Here is a 21,553-nt window from a genome sequence, read left to right as displayed (position 1 = left end):
AGGCTCCTCCCTAGCCTGAGCCCTGGTTGCCTTGTGCAGGAGGCAACCAATTGATGTGTTTCTCTCACATCGATGTTTCTCTCTGTCTTTCCCTCTCTTTTCCACTCTCCTTAAAAATCAATGGAAAATTATCCTCAGGTGAGGATTAACAAAAAATAAAGGGGGGGGGGATGATGATTAGTTAGCCAAAGGAAAGAAAGATGAAAAAGCATAGATTTATGTCCCATATATTATATTAAAAGGCTTTTCAAATGAATATGAAAAAGATGGACACCCAGGGTGGCAGGGGGAGCAGTAGGTTCTTTATGTTTTCAAAGTTCAGTAGCAGGATGTGAAAATTCTAATTGTTACCTTATGGTTTGCCTTTCTTGATCCACATATCTTATTTGTGATGCAAGCATAGTTTTGTGAACCTTAATTTCTTCAGTTCGTTCTTCCATAGTTGTTTGTAATTGCTGTTTTCTTTTTTCCAGAGAAAGAACTTCTTCTGCTTTACTGTGAAGCATTTCACGAGCACGTTTGGCTTCAAGTTTTAAAAGATTGTCTTCAATCATCAAATCCTATCGTAGTCAAATATTGAAAAATTATTTTTATACCCAAACCAAAATACTTTTCTTTATTATTGCTACAAAAGTCAAACTTGAAAACAACTTTTTTTCTAATTTGACCATTGACCAAGTTGTTAAATTTAGATTGCTCTGAGTCATGACTCTGGTTTTCCTTTGCTCTTTTTTTTTTTTTTTCCTTTTTCTTTCTTTCCTTTTCACTTAAAAAAAAATTATAGCCATTCCAAGTCTTTTACTATAATTCAATCCTAAATTTGTTTTATTAAAGAAAAAAAGGAAGAAATTATTCCTAAAATTGAAACTGAAAATATATAAAGCTCTATGGGTAAGCATTTCTATTTTCTAAACTAAATCTCATAAAATGATACGTAAATAAATTTTTATTTTAAAACAATTCCATCATGAGTAGAGTCCTGATAAAAAGTATACAGATAATTTTCAGACTAGAAAGCCCAGAAACAAACACTCCAGAATATAAGATTTTTACTATTTCAAAAATATAGTTTTTTACTTTGAGAAAAGATTATATCTCTACATTTCATATGTACCAAAAATAAATTCCAGATGAGTAAAAAAAAAAAAAAGAAAGAAAGAAAAACAATGCAAGAGATAAAAGCAATGCAGCTATTAGAAATAGCAAGCATTTGTTTGATTTTTATATGACAAAGAAGTTTCTAAACATAACATTTACACAAGGAAAAGCACTTAACTGTTTGATGGTTAAAAAGCTTTCATGTCAAAAAACTAAATAAAAATTTAAAGACAAATGGAAAAAATATTGGCACTATTTATAGCAGAATTAATATTTTTACATACGAAGATCTTTTGCAAAGCAATTAAAAAAATATAAACCTCCTAATGAAAATATGGGCCAAGAACATAAACCAGAAAGTAAAAAATAAAAATTATGGAACATCCTATATAATAAAACCCTAATATGCAAATTGACTGAATGGCAGAACAACTGGTAGAACTACCGGTCGCTATGATGCACAATGACCACTGGGGGCAGATGCTCAATGCAGGAGCTGCCCCCAGTGGTCAGTGCACTCCCACAGGGGGAGTGCCTCTCAGCCAGAAGCCAGGCTTAGAGCTGGCAAACACAGTGGCGGTGACATGAGCCTCTCCCGCCTCCCCGGCAGTGCTAAGGAGCAGAGAGCCGAGTGGTAAGGAGCAGCGAGTAGGCGAGCAGTAAGGAGCAAGGGGTCCCAGACTGCGAGAGGGATCCCAGACTGCGAGAGGGTGCAGGCTGGGCTGTGGGACCCCCTACCCAGTGCACAAATTTCATGCACTGGGCCTCTAGTAGTATAATTAAAAAAAAGTGTTTTAAACATTTTTGTTTAAAAATGAATTCATGCACCTTGAAAGGAACTGTGGGCTGCAAGGCTGCAGTGGGCACAGAGGCGGGTCTTGGCCCATCCTCTGCTCCCCTGCCCGGCCCCTCTCGCTGCAGTCCCCAGCCCCCTGTCTGCTGGCAGCCCTTCTCCTGCCACTGCCACTCCCATGCACTGATGTTGCCAGCCCCGCTTGCAGAGCGAATGGGGCTGGTGCCAGCAGTGGGTGCGAGTGGGGCGGTGCCATCAGCGGTGCGAGCAGCAGCTGCTGCCCCAATCGCCCCTCAGGAGCAGGAAGAGGTGGAGAAGCCCTCAGGGGCGATTGGGGCCAGCAGTCGTCACTCGTACTCGCTGATGGTGCCGAGTGATCGGGGTGGGCCCCAGTCACTGGCAGCAGGTGTGAGTGGCAGCTCTGGCACTGGCACTGGGTGCGAGTGGGGCTGGCACCGGCAGCATGTGTGAGTACCGGTCAGGACCGCAGTGCGTGGGAGCAAAGAATTTTCAGTAACCACCAGAAGCTGGCCCTGATGACAGCGACCAATGCCCCGCCTTGGTCTGGAACCCTTGCTCACCTGCTCCACCATCTGCTGCGGCCAACACCTGCCATGTTCCATGTGCACCCCCTGGTGGTCAGCGCACATCATAGTGACCAGTTGTTTGGTTGTTCTGCTTTTCGGTCTATTTGCATATTAGCTTTTTATTATATAGGATATTTTAAATTTTATGTTTAAACATGAAATGTTTCAAAAAGTCACCAAGTTTAAAAATGCAGACTAAAAACAATGAGATATCATGTTTGGCCATCAAATTGACAATAATCTTATCAACTATAAGATCCAGCTTTGATGGTGGTAAGTAAAATAGGATGCTTACACATTGCTACTGGGAATATTAATTGAACCCTCTAGAAGACAATTGGACTTAAACATAGTTTTAAGACACTGAAAATATTCATTCTTTTTCAACCTTAATTAATAAGGTAGAGATTTATCCTAAGGAACTGACTGAATAACTGTACAATGATATATGTACATAGAACATGATAATACTATTTAAAATAGCTAAACACTAGAGACAAACATAAATCCAAAAAATAGGAGATTGCCCAAGTAAATTACAGTAACTTCATGCAATGGACTGTGGGAAGACTTCAATAAAATTTTTTTTTCTGGTGACTACAAGATCATATTTTTAAAAATTATCTTTATTGTTGAAAGTGTTACAGATGTCCCCTTTGTCTTTTTGTTATTTTTTTCCCCATTGACCTGCTCCACCCCACACCTGCCCTTCCCAAGCCTTCACCACACTATTGACTGTGTCTGGGGGCTATGTGTATCCTATACAATAAAAGGCTAATATGCAAATTATCCCCTCAACTGGGAATTCGACTGGGAGTTTGACTAGGGGGCAGGGCAGGCCGGCCAATCACCTGCAGCCCCTCATCCTGGCTGGCCCTGCCCCCACTTTCCTCCCCCACCCTAACTAGGTGTGGGGCCAGCCTGCCAACCACCTGTGTCCCCTCCCCTTGGCCCTAATCGGGGAAGGCTGACTGGACCCCACCCATGCACGACTACATGTACTGGACCTCTAGTCTCTCTCTATATATATAAAAGCCTGATATGCAAATTGTCCCCACGGGAGTTTGACCAGAAAAGCCATTGCTTGCTATGATGCACTGACCACCAGGGAGTGGCACGGAATGAAGGGAGGCCCCAGCTGGCAGCCAGAAGGCCCCGATCGGCCCTGATCACCAGTCAGGCCTAGGGACCCTACCTGTGATTGAATTTTGTGCACCAGGCCTTTAGTATATATATATACATACACACACACACACTAGAGGCCCAGTGCACGAAATTCGTGCACAGGGAGGGGTGTCCCTCAGCCCAGCCTGCACCCTCTCCAATCTGGGACCCGTCAAGGGATTGGGCCTACATAGGTAGTCAGACATCCCTCTCACAATCCAGGACTTCTGGCTCCCAACCGCTCGCCTGCCTGCCTGCCTGATTGCCCCAAACCACTTCTGCCTGCCAGCCTGATCACCCCCTAACCACTCCCCTGCCAGCCTGATCTATGCCTAACTGCTCCCCTGCAGGCCCGATTGCCCCTAATTGCCCTCCCTTGCTGGCCTGGTCACACCTAACTGCCCTCCCCTGCTGGCCTGGTTGCCCCTAACTGCTCTACCCTGTGGGCCTGGTTGCCCCCAGCTGCCCTCCCCTGTGGGCCTGGTCCCCCCCAACTGCCCTCCCCTGCAGGCCTGGTCCCCTCCAACTGCCCTCCCCTGCTGGCCCGGTCACCCCCAACTGCCTTCCTCTCCCGGCCCAGTCACCCCTAACTGCCCTCCCCTGCCAGCCTGGTTGCCCCTAACTGCTCTACCCTGTGGGCCTGGTTGCCCCCAGCTGCCCTCCCCTGCAGGCCCGGTTGTCTCCAACTGCCCTCCCCTGCTGGCCTGATGCCCACAACTGCTCTCCCCTGCCAGCCATCTTGTAGTGGCCATCTTGTGACCACATGGGGGCGTCCATCTTTGACCACATGAGGGCAGCCATCTTGTGTGTTGGAGTGATGGTCAATTTGCATATTACCTCTTTATTATATAGGAGATTATATATATATATATATATATATATATATATATATATATATATATAATCTTTGATTAATCTCTCCCTCCACCCCCATCTCCCTTACCCCCATCTTCCCTCCGAAATTTGTCAGTCTATTCCATGGTTCTTTGTCTCTAGAATATTTAATGTTTTGGAAGCATGTATAATATATTAACAAATTTTAAATATAATATATATAGCAAATTTTCTTTGAGACTGGAAAGAAATAATGTATTTTAACATTTTAGTGACTGTCTTCTTCAATTATAGTGACTTACTGTCTTTTTCAAATGTTGCTATGTTTTTAAATTTTTCTATATTGAGACTGAAAACATGTGGATTTTATTATATACTCATATTATTTTACTGCACCTGTTTGAAAGCTCGAGCTTTATTAAGTTCTTTCTCTGATCTTTCATTGAAAAGGTTTAGTTCATTTATTTTGGTCATGAGAGACTGTTTTTCATCATGATTTTTACTGTTTGATTTCTTGATAAAGTAAAGATCATTCTGTAAGAAGGAAAAAAGGTACACAAATACATTTTTAAATAGCAATATTAAATACATACTATTAAACATCTTACATTAAATTATGTGCTCCATTAAATATTTATAATAAATCAGATTTTAAAAGTCTTATTCTTTATGCTCTAACATCTCTAATATAATATATATAGATATTAACTTTTTTTTCATTTTTATCATTTATTGATGTTTTGGGTTTAGTTTACGTATGTATGGTTACCGTTCAATGTGATTCTAAAGGAAAAGACATGGGAAGAGGGAGCCCAAGCTTTGGTTCACCTTCTAGAGTTCATTATTTGATTCAATCCAAGTCCCAGAAGGTAAAGACATTAACATTGTGAGAAAGCATAGGGTCTTGGTTAACAGTACAAGCTCTGGAATCAGATGATAACAATACCTACTTCCTTAGGTTGTTGTGAGGATTAAAGAAGTTATTGGCCAACAATAAAGATTAAAAAATAAATAACTTTTAAAAAAAAGAAGTTACTGGCAAAGAGTATGCACAATAGCGTTTGATATACAAAAAGCTCATGTAGTATTACATATATAATCACATATTGCTGGAGAGAAAAATGTCATATAAGATCTAACTCCATAGGATGCATTGTAGGTCATTCATACACAGATCCTAGTTTTCTAGCTTTATACCAGTTTATGTCCCTCCTCCCACCCTGAACCCAGAACAAGGTTTGTGCTTTAATTCCCCTCTGGGTATGTAAAGCAAAAACTTTTTAGTTCCAAGATCTATCTCTCTTTCCTCTCTGTCTTTTTCTTTCTCACTTCATCTATACATTTTCCCTCCCCTTTCTCATTGCCTGTATGTCTCTGAAGTATCAAGACCTAGGATTGTAACAAGACAGTAAGAAGAAGAATTTTTTTAAGAAAATGTGATTTCATAAAATGAACTTTTAGAACCAAAATATATATATATTAAATGTAAGGTGAATTTTAACCAAAAGAAAGTAGTTTGTTATGCACAATAAGAGATGGAGTAGCATGGGAGCAGGAACGCAGAATGACTTTTCAACCCCATACTACTAATGAGAGCAACCTTTATTAGAAGAGTAACAATATCGTTTAAAATTCACTTGCATTTCTATTAATTTATTTTTCTCTCTGTTAAAACCAGAGTTAGAATAGGTATAAGTATTAGCCAATTGCTAAAGAGGGAACACTAAACCCATCCCACACAGCAAAGCAGGCACAGTCCAGGCCAGGGTCAAGAAAGGTGACACACAGGTCACCTTCTTATATTTCTAATAGAGGCCCAATGCACAAAATTCATTCAAGGGGCTCAGCTCTCGCAGCCCTGGCTTTGTCTGGAAGTTTGATCCGCCGTCTGGTCTAATTAGCATATTATGCTTTTATTATTATAGACTAGAGGCCCGGTGCATGAAATCGTGCATTGGGGGAGGGGGGAGGTCCTCTCAGCCTGGCCTGCACCCTCTTGCAATCTGGGACATCCCCCCTTGCAATCCGACTGCTGGCTCCTAATGGCTGGCCTGCCTGCCTGCCTGATTGCCCCTAACCTCTCTGCCTGCCTGATCACCCCTAACCACTCACCTGCCTGCCTAATCACCCCTAATTGCTCACCTGCCTGCCTGATCGCCCTTAACCACTGTGCCTGCCTGCCTGCCTGATGCCCCTAACTGCTCACCTGCCTGCCTGCCTCATCGCCCCTAATCACTCGCCTGCCTGCCTCATCGCCCCTAACTGCCTCTGCCTCGACCCCTGCCACTGTGGCTTCGTCCAGAAGAACATCTGGAATGACGTCCAGAGGTTGTTCGGCGGTCTAAGTAGCATATTATGCTTTTATTATTATAGATTATTATAGATAGCATTAGTATTCCTATATTCAGTATCATTAAAACAATACCATTTACTGAGTACTTGCTAAAAAGCACTGTATTAAGATATAAACTGCTTGTAATTCTCCATGATGCTGCAAAATTAATATTAAATTATTTTCCATTTAAGAATTGAACAAACTAAGACTCAGAAAAGTTAAACCAGCAGTGATAGAACCTTGACATTCAAAACCAATTCTTTCTGATTCCAAACATGTGCTCTTTTCCACCAAACCAAAGAAACATTTTAAAAAGACATTTCATCATGCTACAAACTACTCCAAAACAAAATTTTATCATCATAAAATAATTTTTTTTAATGTAAAAAAGTTAATAGCTCCCTTTCTCCTTTGTTAGCCCTAAAGGAATTCAGGGCAATTCTTCTAATAGCCAATAGAGGACACTCATCACTAGGCCTTCCCAGCTGTTTAAAAACCTGAAACCCTTTGGTGTTCTTACCCATTCAGGTCCATGCTCTCATTCTTTCACTCTTACTCTCCAATTAAACTTTAACATAGGTTTTATATTACATAGGCTTCCCTAACATAGGTTTTATATTACTATAAACATATTAATATACCTAAAGATTAAGATTATTCTCATCTTATTAACATAATCGAGTTATTTGAAAAATCTAAGTAAATATTTGAATAACAACAATAGATGAGCCATAAAATGGCAGCTTCATTTAGAGGTTATTTCATGCATAATAGACAATCAAGTTATTATGGCAAATGCATAACAGAAAAACTGGAATTTATCAATGCTTTAAATCAGGTACTATTTAAGAGTATTTTGAAGTCACATGAACCAGGGCTCAAATCCTAGCTCCCCATGTACTAGCTGTGTAGCTGTGGACAAGTAACTTAATCTGTGAAACAAGTAATGATATATTCCTCATAAGTTCCCCTATTTATAACAATGAAATGAAATAAAATACTAAATGCATGTGGTATATTTAGCATGTAGTAAATGCATAATCAATGGTAATGTTGCATTTTTATAGAAATATGGATATCAGTTTGTACATTTATTATGTACGTGGGTAGCTTGGCAATCACCTATCCAAAGTTAAGTCTTAGAAATATGTTCTCTTAAAACAGAATGACTAATGACTAGCATATTTGAAGCATAAAAAGTGTTTTGGATAAGTTACATGAAGCTTCTTGATCTGTGTTTCCAAAATGCCAAATGTAGAATTTCTCTCTTCCAACGTCTCTTTAAGTTCAACAATTTTTACTTCAAGACTTTGTTTCTCTTCTGAATTAATTTCTCCCTTTAACCGTGACATTCGGCGTTGCACTTGTTGAATGTGAAAATCCTGTTACAGTTTATTAAAATAAGTTAGTAAGGAGAAACAAATGGTGAAAACCATTTCTACAAGTATAAAGACATGGTAAAGACCTTTTTATCAGTTGGCGTAGGTATCACTTTAAGCCTTCAGTAATTTACAGGATAAAATCCTTCTTACCCTAAAGGGAGAAACATCAACCTATTCTTTAACAACCAGGGTACATGATAGTGACATATAAGTAATCTGAAAATATAACAAAATCATTAGGGAGCTATTTATCATACTACCATGATGGAACCTCAGTAAATTAACTGGATATACATGGACATACATTTTTGAAGATACATCTTCAAAAGGGGATGCAAAGAAAAATGATATAGTCATAAGTTGTTAGCCATAAAAAAACAAAACTTCTAATGAATTATTATTTTAATTAAACTTTAGCATCTGTAATTTTGAGAAACTAAAAATATATTAGATTGGGGAGATTAAGATGTACAGAGGGAAGACATTAAGAGATTAATGAGACAAAACAAATAAATAGAAGAAATAAGGAAAAACTGAAAAAATACTTTTCATCTATTTGCCTATGGGTGGGGATGAGAAAGCCTATGTCTCTATTTATTCCACACAACTAAAAATCAACATACAATTTTTCTAGGCTTCAGATGCCCAACTCCTTGTTTTGTTTTACTCTATGTTCAATTGCCCCAGGTTCCTTTAAAGCAGTGGTTCTCAACCTTTCTAATGCAGTGACCCTTTAATACAGTTCCTCATGTTGTGGTGACCCACAACCATAAAATTATTTTCGTTGCTACTTCAAAACTGTAATTTTGCTACTGTTAGGAATCATAATGTGAATATCTGTGTTTTCCAATGGTCTTAGGCGACCCTGCTAGCAGTTCTCAACCTGTGGATCGCGACCCACAGGTTGAGAACTGCTGCTGTAGAGCCTAAGACCATCGGAAAACACAGATATTTACATTACGGTTCATTAATAGTAGCAAAATTATAGTTATGAAGTAGCAACGAAAATAATTTTATGGTTGGGGGTCACCACAACATGAGGAACTGTATTAAAGGGTCACGGCATTAGAAAGGTTGAGAACCACTGCTTTAAAACATGGTTCTCCCTCACTAGAGTTGTCTGTCCTCTTACCTGTTTATTTCAGATAGAGAAAAAATAGCATTTAAGGCTTCCTCACCCTACTACTGACCTAGCATGAAATCCCATCTTCAATATTTGTCTATCCCTCAAAGAGTGCTTAGAAATTTTTGTTTTCTCAGAGCTCTGTAGTACCTTGACCATCACAACTATAACAAGTCAATATGGAAGATATTCATAAGAGTAACATCTACCTGACTGTACATAATTTCTTGCTGCTTCAAGGTTTCAAAATCCAGTTTATGTAGCTGATGGTTGAAGTGCTTTAGAGAGGAACGGGTTCCTTCAATTTCTGATACAAGAGCTTTTTCTTTCATTGTCTCAGTCTGTAATTCATGAACTATCTTAAATAGCACACCTTTCAATATGTTCAATTGAATTTCCACTTCCTGGTGATAAGAATAATAGTGATTAGTGAAATTATAATACCTTAAATATTTTATTTTATAAACAGTATAATATAGGGGGCTCATAAATGAACCCCCAACATTTTAGCTCTTGAGATATAAAAGCCTCCCACAATTTCAACAAATCCCCAACATTTCTTATAGTCTACTCTATGCTAGTAGACTAGAACAGTAGTTTTCTATGCTTGTATCATGTACCTTGATCTGTTATCCCACCCTAGCCTTAGAACTTAGGCATTCCACTGGTTTCCTTAGAAAACAGAATATAAATTCACGTTTACTGAAGTCTTGAGGGTGTTACAGGGAAGAAATTACATCACTCAATCTCCCACCTTCTTTGGGGCACAAATCAAGAAATATAATCTGATATAATCATATAAAATGCATTATTTTTCACATAACAGACACTTTTCATTGCGTTTAATACCTTCTCAAAGATTGCCTAGCAGAGTTTTCAAGTTAGTGCTTGGTGGTGAATAACACAGCACGTCTCCAAAACACATAGGGTTGGGATTTTTCCAAAGGAACACAAAATCCAATGGCTATAAAAATCAAGATTCTGAACACAACCCTGCTAGAGCACAATTAGTAAACATGCTGCAATCTTATTTTTTTTTAATTCAGTTAATTTCTTTAAAAATGTCACTAGTTTTTCATTCTGTAGCCCAAAAGTCTATTTCAAGTGAATTCTATCGTTTTTACAGATTTCTGATAAGTTTTAATACTGTCCCATCCCATGTGCTACAGAAAATCATGCTCTTGAAAGAAAAATAAGTTAAAAAAATAATGTTGGACTCAGACATCACCCAAGTCAACACTGCTGCGTGACTTCATTACTCAGGGATTTTAAAAACACAACACACTGAGGAAGCAGATTCTATCCAAAAACCATCCTTGATATAAACCTCAGCAAATGAGGGATTTTTGCCACCATCTTCAGCTACCCTTCTACTTTTCCCACACACACAAAAAAAGTTAAAAGCCTGGCTGGTGTGGCTTAGTGGTTGAGCATCGACTTATGAACCAAGAGGTCACAGGTTTGATTCCATGTCAGGGCACATGCCTGAGTTTTGGGCTCAATCCCCTGTGGGGGGTGTGCAGGAGGCAGCCGATGGATGATGCTTTTCTCTCATGGATGTTTCTATTTCTCTATCCCTCTCCTCTCTCTCTAAAGAGCAATAAAGGGGAAATTTTTTTAATTAAAAAAAAAAAAGTTGCCCTAACTGGTTTGGCTTGGTGGATAGAGCGTGGGCCTGCGGACTCAAGGGTCCCAGGTTCGATTCCGGTCAAGGGCATGTACCTTGGTTGTGGGCACATCCCCAGTAGGGGGTGTGCAGGAGGCAGCTGATCGATGTTTCTCTCTCATCGATGTTTCTAACTCTCTATCCCTCTCTCTTCCTCTCTGTAAAAAATCAATAAAATATATTTAAAAAAAAAAAAAGTTAAAAGCAAGAAGTAGTGCCTACAGTGCCAGGTCATACAGTCACTTTGAAATTTTCAAAGAGGAAATTTGAACCAACCTCTTCCAGTTCCTCAAACATTGGCTTTAATGCTACCAACATGCCAAATAGATTAAGGCAGAAGGGAGATGCCAGTAAGGCTAGTAAAATAATAGCATTTAAGAGCCCATTTACTGATAAATGATACCAGACTCTACGAGGTTAAAAATATAGCAGTGGCACATGATGAAGAAATACAGCTAATAAATGCAGACCATTGGGGGGAATTTGCACAAAAACAATGATAATCATGTAGAAATCAATTGTAAAACAAGGGCACTTTTCAAGGTACATTTGCAATATGAGAACACTAGAGGCCTGATGCATGAAATTCATGCAAGCATAGGCCTTCCTGCCCCCGGCTACCAGCACCAGCTTCCCTCTGGCACCCAGGACCCAGGCTTCCCTCGCAGCCCTGGCTTTGTCCACAAGGTCATCCAGAAGGCAATATGCTAATTAGACCAGATGTCCTGCTGGAAGGAAGCCAGTGCCGGCAGCCAGGGGAAGGAAGGCTTACTCTTGCATGAATTTTGTGCATCGGGCCTCTAGTGTATATATATATATTATGGATGACAAGCAGGGACATGGTATTGAGAAGGCATGGAATCCAGCTACCTTTAAAAGAAGATATCAAGCCCTAGCCAGTTTTGCTCAATGATTATAGCATCGCCCAGGACTGAAGGATCTAGGGTTCCATTCCAGTCAAGGGCACATACCACAGTTGCTGTCTCAATCCTCGACCCTGGTTGGAAAGTGTGTGGGAGGCAAGCAATTGATGTGTTTCACATGGGTGTTTCTCTCTCGGTCTCTCCCCCTCCTTTCCACTCTCTCTAAAAATCAATGGGGGAAAAATATCCTCAGGTGAGGATTAACACACAAAAAAAAAAAAAGAAGAAGAAGGAGAAGGAGAAGAAGAAGGAGAAGGAGAAGGAGAAGGAGAAGGAGAAGGAGAAGGAGAAGGAGGAGAAGAAGGAGAAGAAGGTATCAAAATTAAATGCTGAAAGTGAAGCAAATGAAGGATCAGGAGCTTAAGAAGAGCCGCAGAAGCCATAAAAAGAAGATGAACAATGCTGATTACAAATGTCATCACCAGAAAGCAGAGCCTCTTAAAAGACTTCCTACTCCTCTGATCTCAGGGGTCTAATTAATTCACTATTGCTAAATGTGCTGTGATCTTCTTTTAAATGGGAACCAAACTTTACCTTCACACTTTTGTCCTCCTCCTTTAGTATATCTTCCAAATTGGTAGCTTTCTCTTCTGCTGACATAGTTTTCTCAGTTATCTGCTCTAATTTTGTTTTTGCATTCTCATTAGCTTTTTTAATTCTGTGTAACCTAGAAAGGGTTTATGATTAAAAAACAGAAAACATGTCTAGAGGTATTGAATGCAAAAAAACAAGGAATAGTTTGTCCTACAATTTCTTCATGTAACTTGAAGGTTTCTTTTCCCATAAACCATTTTATTACCAATAATAGTTAATAAACCATAAAAATACTACTCCAGAGCCTTTGTGATGAAACATCTGGGACATTTTTTAATTTAGTAATTTAGTAGCTATAATTTTATAGCTATTTAACAAAAAATATGTTTCTAGAAGTAGTTAAGAACTATAAATATATTTAAACACCTTTTTTCTTACCTTGTTGTTTCTCCATCAATATCCTTCTTTATTTTGGAAGTATTTTTCCTCAGAGCTTCTACTTCACTGGAACTTCTATTCACAGTGGCTTTTAAAGAATCCAGCTATTAAAAAAAAAGAAGAAAAAAAAAGAATCCAGCTATTTATTAATTAACAGACAAAAAGTATATATTTACTCTGTATTTTATAAATTAATTTCATTTCCAAAAATTCCTATTTCAAGCACTTTAATTTCTAACCTTCATCATTCCCATAAACACAATAACCATATTGCTATAATACATATTAACTGTTTTTCTTTTTGATCTAATATTATGGTTTAAATTGCTTGTATAATACTGGCAAATTATAAAGATCCACATATATGTGTTTAAAATACATTAGAGCAAAACTTCACAACATTGGATTTGACAATGATTTCTTGGATGTGACACCAAGGGCACAGGGAACAATTAAAAATTAGATAAATTAGACTTAATTAAAATTAAAAACTTTTGTGCATCAAAAGACAATATCTACACAGTAAAAAGGCAATCAACAGAATGGAAGAAAATTTGCAAATCAATGTGTGGTAAGGGGTTAATATCCAGGATGTATGGAGATCTCCTAAAACTCAACAACAACAAAAGATTCAAAACTGGGCAAATGGCCTAAATATAAATTTCTCCAAAGAGCATATACAAATAACCAAAAAGCACATGAAAAGATGCTCTACATGATTAACCATTAGGAAAATGCAAATCAAAACTACAATAAAATTCCACCTCATACCCATTAGGAGGGCTGCTATAAAAGATAATAATAACTAGTATTGGTGAAAGTGTGGAGAAATTAACCCTGTTGGAATAGCCACTGTGGAAAACAGCACAACAGTTTCTCAAAAAATTAAAAACAAAATTACCATACAATCCAGCAATTCTGAGGTAACTGTATACCCACGTTTACAGCAGCATTATTCATAATAGCTAAAAAGTGGAAGCAACCCAAGTGTCCATGGACAGATGAATGGATAAACAAAATGTGGTACACACATACAATGGAATAGTATCCAGCCTTAAAAATAAAGGAAATTTTAACATATGCTGCAACATGGATGAATCTTGAGGACATTATACTAAATGAAATAAGCCAGTCACAAAATACTGGATGATTCCACTTACGTGAGGTACTTAAAGTAGTAAAAATCATAGAGACAAAATAGAGTCATAGTTACCAGGGAATGGTAAAGGGAGGAATGTGGAGCTATTGTTTAATGGGTACAGTTTTATTTTTACAAGAAAAAAAAAGAGTTGTGGAGATAGATGGTGCTGATGGCAGTACAAATATATTAGGAATATATTAGGAATATATTTAATACCAGTGAAATACACTTAAAATGGTTAAGTTGGGAAAGAAACAAGATGGTGGCACAGGTAAATGCCAGTACTCGCTGCCTCCCACAATCACATCAAAATTACAACTAAAATACAGAACAACCATCATTCAGAACCACCTGAAATCTGGCTGAATGGAAGTCTTGCAGCTAGAGAAGTAAAGAAAGCACATCGAGATTGGTAGGAGGGATGGAGGCACAGAACGGGCTGGTCCAACATCCATGTGTGCCATTTTTTTAATTGGGAAGGATATCTCCAAGGTCTCCTGTGAGAAGCAGGGGTTCCCAGCCCCACACTAGACCCCCAACCCAGGGTTCCAGAGTTGGGAAGAGAAGTCCCTGTAACTTCAGGCTGTAAAAACCAGCAAGAATTGTAGCTGAGAGGCATGGGGGCTGCTGGAAACCCAGCAGTTCCTCTTAAAGGGCCCACACATGAACTTACTTAATCCCGCTTCCTCGGAGTTCTAACTCTGGGTGGTGGCTTTGGGAGAATCCAGTGACATACAGGGAGGAACTGGACTGTCTGGCATTGAGGTAGGAACTCAGGGGTGGCTTTCTCCCAGTCAATGGTGCTCACAGGGGTCATTGTTCCTGTGCTGGGACTTCCCCCATCGCAGAGCTGACTGGCAGCTATATCTGAATTTCCATCAGCCTGGCCCACACTGCTCATTCTCTCCTGGTGATTCCCTAAAACCCTGCCCCATCCAATTTCCAGCCCCACTTAAGCTGTTTGCAGCTACTTTTCCATATGAATGGCCAGACATTGCTAAAATCTCTGAAAAAGCAGCAGTAGGTGTCAGTGTGTCCCAAACCTATCAATAAAAGGCCCAAGACCCAGTGTTAACACCAGCTTGCCTTGCTTCACACCTGGGCCTCGCCTGGGCACTTCCTAGCCCAATATAAGTAACAGCCATCTGCAGATCTCTCTGTAGCTCCTGCTGGGTGGCCCCAGGCAGTGGCTAACTTTGCACCTCCCGGAAAGCCCCAGAGCCAGTGTACCTGGTGGACAGCCTCAGACCATAGCAGATTACAAGTGACACATTCAAGGGGCAGACTCAGTGAGCACCAAAGCCCCAATGCAGCAAATCCTGCTCCACAGGGTGTCTTCCGCACTGCAGCTCTTCCATTGTAGATGGCAGCTGGTCCTCACAGCCAGTTGGCCTGGAGGTCAATCCCTCCCAGTGATGCCAACAACAATCAAGGCTCAACTACAACAATAATGTGCATACAGCCCACACAGGGACATACCTAGAGTGCCCAGCTCAGGTGACTGGGGAGACTGAGCCACTGGGTCCTATAGGACACGTAATACACAAGGCCACTCTACCAGCTCAAGTAGACATAGCAGCTCTACCCAATACATAGAAACAACACAGGGAAGCAGCCAAAATTCAGAGACAAAGAAATATGTTACAAATGAAAGAAATAGAAGAACGTAAACTACTGGATACAGAGATCAAAACAATGATTATAAGGTTGCTCAAAGATCTTAATGACAGCTTCAAGGGACTTAGTGAGATTTTCAAGGATCTTAGTGAGAATGTCAAAGACGTAAAAAAAGACCAGTCAGAAATTAAGCATACACTAACTGAAATAAAGATAATTTACAGGGATTCAACACTAGAGTAGAGGATTCTGAGAATCAAATCAATGATTTGGAATATGAAGAAGCAAAAAAAAAAAACACCCAATCAGAAGAGCAAAAATAAAAGAATCCAAAAATATAAAGATTGTGTAAGGAGCCTCTGGTACAACTTCAAGCATACCAACATTTACATAATAGGGGTGCCAGAAGGAGAAGAGAGAGAAAGCAAGATATTGAAAACCTATTTGAAGAAATTACAAAAAAAACTTTCCCTACCTGGTGAAAGAAATAGACCCAAACAATGGGCAAAAATAAAAAGGATCCCAAATCAATTATATAGAAAAGATTCCTTTATTAACTTTTGGTCGAGAATATGTTTGTATATTTTCAGAAAACAACTCCAAGACCATGTGGATTCCTGCAACAGAGAGGAATTGACAGGTCTGCTCCAACCATGAAGACAAGAGGAGAAACAGTCCAGAGATGGAAGATGCTGATGACGCCTTGCCACGCTAGCAGTCAGAAGCTGTGCGACGCAGCACTTGCCTAGGACCAAACCAGAGAGGGTTGGACCTGCATTGCCACCATGTGCCCACCATCCAGATATCATTGCTGACATGTACACATAAGGAACTGTTTGACATTGAAACGGGGAATCAGAACTGTTGGACATTGAAATTGGGACTCAAACATTTTTTGTTATTATATGTCTATTTCTAGTCTGCAGAGGCAAGATTTTTTAAAGGAAAGAAAAGGGGGGAAAATAGATACAGAAGCAAAGAAGCATTGAACAGACTGTCAAACTACAGTGGGAAGGCAGAGGAGGATTTGGGGGGGAGGGGGGCTGTAAGAGATCAACCGAAGGACTTGTACGCATGCATATAAGCATAACCAATGGATAAAAGACACTGGGCGGGGGGGGGGGGCAGGTAAAGGCATGTACTGTGGGGAAGGGGAGGGTGGGGGGAGGTCAATGGGGGAAAAAAAGAGACATATGTACTACTATTTTTAATACTTCAAACAATTAAAAAAAATGTAAAAAAAATAAATAAATAAATGAGAGAAAAAAAAAAAAAGAAAAAAAAAAAGAAATAGACCCAAACAAGAGGAACCCAAAGAGGCCTACACCAAGACACATCATAATTAAAATGTCAAGGGTTAAAAACAAAGAGAAAATCTTAAAAGCAGCAAGAGAAAATCAGTTAACCTACAAGGGAGCACCTGATTTCTTAACAGAAACTTTGCAGGCCAGAAGGGCGTGGCAAGAAATATTCAAAGTGATGAAAGACATGCAACCAAGATTACTCTACCCAGCAAACCTATCATTTAGAATTGAAGGTCAGATAAAGAGCTTCACAGACAAGAAAAAGCTAAAGGAGTTCATTACCACCAAACCACTATTACATGAAATGTTGAAGGGTATTCTTTAAGAAAAGGAAGAAGAAGAAGAAAAAGATAAAAAAATATGAACAATAAAATGGCAATAAATATATATCTATCAACAATTGAACCTAAAAACAAAATGAACAAACAAGAAATCTAATGAACAAAATAAATTGATGAATAAAATAGAATCAGAGTCATGGAAACATGGAACATACTGACAAATCTCAGAGGGAAGGGATGAGGTGGGTATGCAAAGAAATTAACCAAGGATCTTATATGTATATATGCATTACCTATGGACACAGAAAATAGGGTGGCAAAGGCCTGGGGTGGGGTGGGAACCAGGTGGAGGGGGCAATGGGGAAAGGAAGGAGGACACCTGTAATACTCTCCACAATATAGATTCTTTAAAAATGGTTAAGATGGTAAATTGTAAGTTATATGTATCTTATCACAATAAAAAAATTGGAGAAAAGAAATGAATGAATGATATGTGCTACAACATGGATAAAACTTGAAAATATTATGTAAGTAAAAGAATCCAGCCCAGCCAACATGGCTCAGTGGTTGAGTGTTGACCTATGAACCAGGAAGTCACGGTGCAATTCCTGGTCAGAGCATATGCCCAGGTTGCAGGCTTGATCCCCAGTATGAGGTATGCAAGAGGAAGCCAATCAATGATTCTCATCATTGATATTTCTATCTCTCTCTCCTTTTCCCTTCCTCTCTGAAATCAATAAAAATATAATTAAAAAAGAATCCAAACACATAAGGCTCCATACTATATGATTTCATTTATATGAAATATCCAAAAGAAGCAAATCCATAGAGAAATAAAGTAGATTAGTAGCTGCCAGGAGCTGGTTGGAGGGAGAAAAGAAAGTGATTGCTAATGGGTGTGGAGGTGCCTTTTAAAGTGACAAAAATATTGTAAAATTAGATGGTGGTGGTATGTGCACAATTCTGTGAATACACTAAAAATTATGGTATGTGGATTATATCTCAATAAATAAATTATGAATGAAAAAATCCCTGCATTCTTTTTTTTATTATTATTATTTTCTTTATTGATTAAGGTATTACATATGTGTCTTTATCCCTCCTTTCCCCCCCCCCCCCACCCTGCCACTGCCCCACTCATGCCCTCACCTCCCTGGTGTCTGTGTCCATTGGTTAGGCTTATATGCATGCATATAAGTCCTTTGGTTGATCTCTACCCCTTACCCTCATCCTCCCCTACCTTCCCTCTGAGGTTTGATGGTCTGATCGATGCTACTCTGTCTCTGGATCTGTTTTTTGTTCATCCGTTTATGTTGTTCATTATATTCCACAAATGAGTGGGATCATGTGATATTTATCTTCTCTGACTGGCTTATTTCGCCTGCATTCTTTTCTCTAATTGGTTTAAACTTTAAAATGTTTAAAAACAAATTATTAGCAGTGGCATTTAACTTAGGCAAGAAATTAATTTATTTTACTTTTTTAGGATCTTCTGTAATTATTTTCTTTAGCCAAAAGAAAAACTTTCCTTTTCATCAGAAATAAAAAGCATAATACCTTATAGAATAAAATGCTCTACAATATTCCAAATTCCCATCTAAACAATGTTAACTTCACATACTATGGTCTTAAGACATAAATTTCATAAAGATCTCTTTATTGCTAACTAAGGGAATTGCTACCTCTCCCTATGGAATAACCTAGTTAGCATGAATGCTGCAAAAGAAGAACAAAACAGAAGTTTTCTCCTCTCTTAATCTGTTTCAAGGTATTTGACCACTACATTGTTTCACTACCAGACCAAAATTTATTCCTTAACAAGGTGAGAAACTGAACTTAAACAGGTAACCCCACCATACACGTAGCAATGGAAAGATACTTTAAGTTATCACTAAGGTCAATAATCACTTCCCATTTTCCCATTTGCTGGTTATCATATAACTAGAGGCCTGGTGCACGAATTCCTGTGCGGGTGGGGCCCCTGGACCTGGCCTGCGGGATCGGGCCAAAACTGGCTCTCCAACATCCCCGAAGGAGTCCTGGATTGCAAGAGGGTGCAGGCCAGGCCAAGAGACCCCACCAGTGCATGATCAGGCCTGGGGAGGGATGCAAGAGGTTGGCCTGCTGGGGAGGGACTGTGGGAGGGATCCAGCGTGTGTCCGGCCCATCTTGCTCAGTCCTGATCAGACCAACCCCAGCAGCAAGCTAACCTACCAGTCAGAGCATATGCCCCCTGGTGGTCAGTGAACATCATAGTGTCTGGTCAACCAGACAACTGTCTGTCCCCTGGTGGTCAGTGCACGTCATAGCGAGCAGTTGAGTGGCCTTAGCATATCATTAGCATATTATGCTTTGATTGGTTGAATGGCTGACTGGATGACTGAGCACTTAGCATATTAGGCTTTTATTACATAGGATTATGATTTCCAGTCTAGACCCTTTGGGAGCCTTTTGCCTTGGGTCACTAGCAAAACATGTGTGACGGGTAGTTAGGCACTGCACAACTCCAGGGGGAGACCTTCACACCACCTGTGATGCCAATGGCACCCCCCTGATGCCTTCACCAACCAGGGGCTCAGCTCAGTCAGAGTATCCTGAAAGTCCCACAACATGAAAGGATGAAAAAATAAAATAAGGCAGCAGCTTAATCAAAGGAAAGGCTTTGTGCTTACTTTTATAGCAATTTGCCATAAACACGCAAACCAATCTTTTTAGTTGCCATACCTCATCCTTCAGCTGATTTTTAGTAACTTCATGCTGCTGGTATTCCTTTCTATATTTTGAAACTTTACGATCAGCAACAGAAATTTTTTTCTCATACTCTGTGTTATTTCCAATCTCACTTTCCAAAAACTTGATCTTTTCCTTAACCAAATTTTCTTTTTCTCTTGTTTCCTGTTTTATCTTTGCTAATGCCTAGGATTAAAAAAAAAAAGTTAAATATATGTTTAATATGATGATCAAAATGAAAACTAAAAGAAACTTAGTTTTTATTTTTCTATTATTATATTTAGAATTTATTTTATCAAAACTTAAGAGAATGTTTTTTAAGATAGACTATATTTATATGAATTAAAACAAAATATTAATATGCTATACACCAAAAATAGTAAGCTTATATTTTTAAAGGTTTCTATATTTTCTTTCACCTACTTGGTACTTTGCTAAAGAGATGAGGAAAATATCGATCTTTTATGAGTGAAAAGTGACATTTAAAAAAATATAACAGTGTTAAATATTTTTAACATAGAAAGTTGAATTTCAATGAAATTTTCCAAATATTTCATAGGACCAGTTTGTTTTTCATCTTTTGAGAATAGCATTTTAGTTATTGGCTTCAATAGGAATTTCTTCACTCAGGCTTTTTGATGGTCTTGACTATACACAATTAACAGAATATAAGAAGTAGTAGCTGAGAAGTGGACAGAGAGCTATGGGAACAAAGAGAATAAGATCTACCCAAGAGGAGTCATTAAAAGGCATTATCTAACAGGCTTAATTTAAGTCAGCCTAAAAAGACAAATGGAGATACATAAAAACTCAATGTAGTGAAAGCGCATGGTGGGAGGGCAGGGATAGAATAGGGATATATTAAAAAGGGGTGGTTACAGATGAAAGGGATGAGGCTGGGAAAGTAGAGGTTGAGGTTGAACTGTGGAGAAATTCTGTTTTTCAATTGTCATGTCAAAGAGGGTCAACTTTTAAGCAATATGGAACAAAGATGATTGTAGAGCTGGGGAATAAAAAGATCGTATGTGTTTTTTACAAGTGATTATTATTGCAATATGTTGGATGAATTGGAGGGTGAAGAAAAATTTACCCTAAAATACATTTCTTGCAAGTTTTCCAAAATTGTGTCCCACCAAACAACTAATCCCAGGAGATGGGGGTAGGGGAGGCATGTGGTCTGAAATTAGTAAGTTTTAGAAATGCTATATGTAATATTGCACATATTAGCATATTAAGTGGATATATATCTGAGATGCACTGCATTTAAAAAAACATTTTTAATTTGCTTAATCTAGTATTCCTCTATGTTCTCTATGATAAGTAACATTCTATAATTGTAGCAGTCTATATATCTACTGTGTTCATTCAACCAAAAGACAGGTCAAAACTTCTTAGGTTTATATATGGCAAATGATCATTCTGGAATTTCCTGCTTTATATTGATTTTTCTACTACTTAATCAGGTGCTTTAATACTACTTCAGTGTTCACATTATTTAACAGTGCTATCTATTCACAGATAAGTTTTCATATAGGTAATGCTTATAAGTAACATCTCAAAATGTTTATACTGGAATAAAAGCATAATAGAAAACTATTTATAA

The 21,553-nt window shown here is 38.8% G+C and overlaps 1 protein-coding gene across 1 annotated transcript in view; it reads right to left on the bottom strand.

Moving 5' to 3' along the window:
• Window positions 1–21,553, bottom strand: part of CCDC39 (coiled-coil domain 39 molecular ruler complex subunit) — a 54,761-nt gene that overhangs the window by 19,376 nt on the left and 13,832 nt on the right. Inside the window, exons 7-13 of the mRNA XM_080656183.1 lie at window positions 19,945–20,136; window positions 12,878–12,981; window positions 12,440–12,572; window positions 9,526–9,720; window positions 8,029–8,193; window positions 4,873–5,010; window positions 352–560 (exon numbers count right to left, since the gene is read on the bottom strand). Of these exons, the coding sequence (XP_080512309.1) occupies window positions 352–560; window positions 4,873–5,010; window positions 8,029–8,193; window positions 9,526–9,720; window positions 12,440–12,572; window positions 12,878–12,981; window positions 19,945–20,136 (1,136 nt within the window). The remainder of the gene's footprint in view (window positions 1–351; window positions 561–4,872; window positions 5,011–8,028; window positions 8,194–9,525; window positions 9,721–12,439; window positions 12,573–12,877; window positions 12,982–19,944; window positions 20,137–21,553) is intronic.

The sequence above is a fragment of the Plecotus auritus genome (genome assembly GCF_963455305.1).
Source record: "Plecotus auritus genome assembly, chromosome: 2".
In the NCBI taxonomy this organism is placed as follows: Eukaryota; Metazoa; Chordata; class Mammalia; order Chiroptera; family Vespertilionidae; genus Plecotus; species Plecotus auritus.
This window is presented reverse-complemented; position numbering and strand designations above follow the sequence as displayed.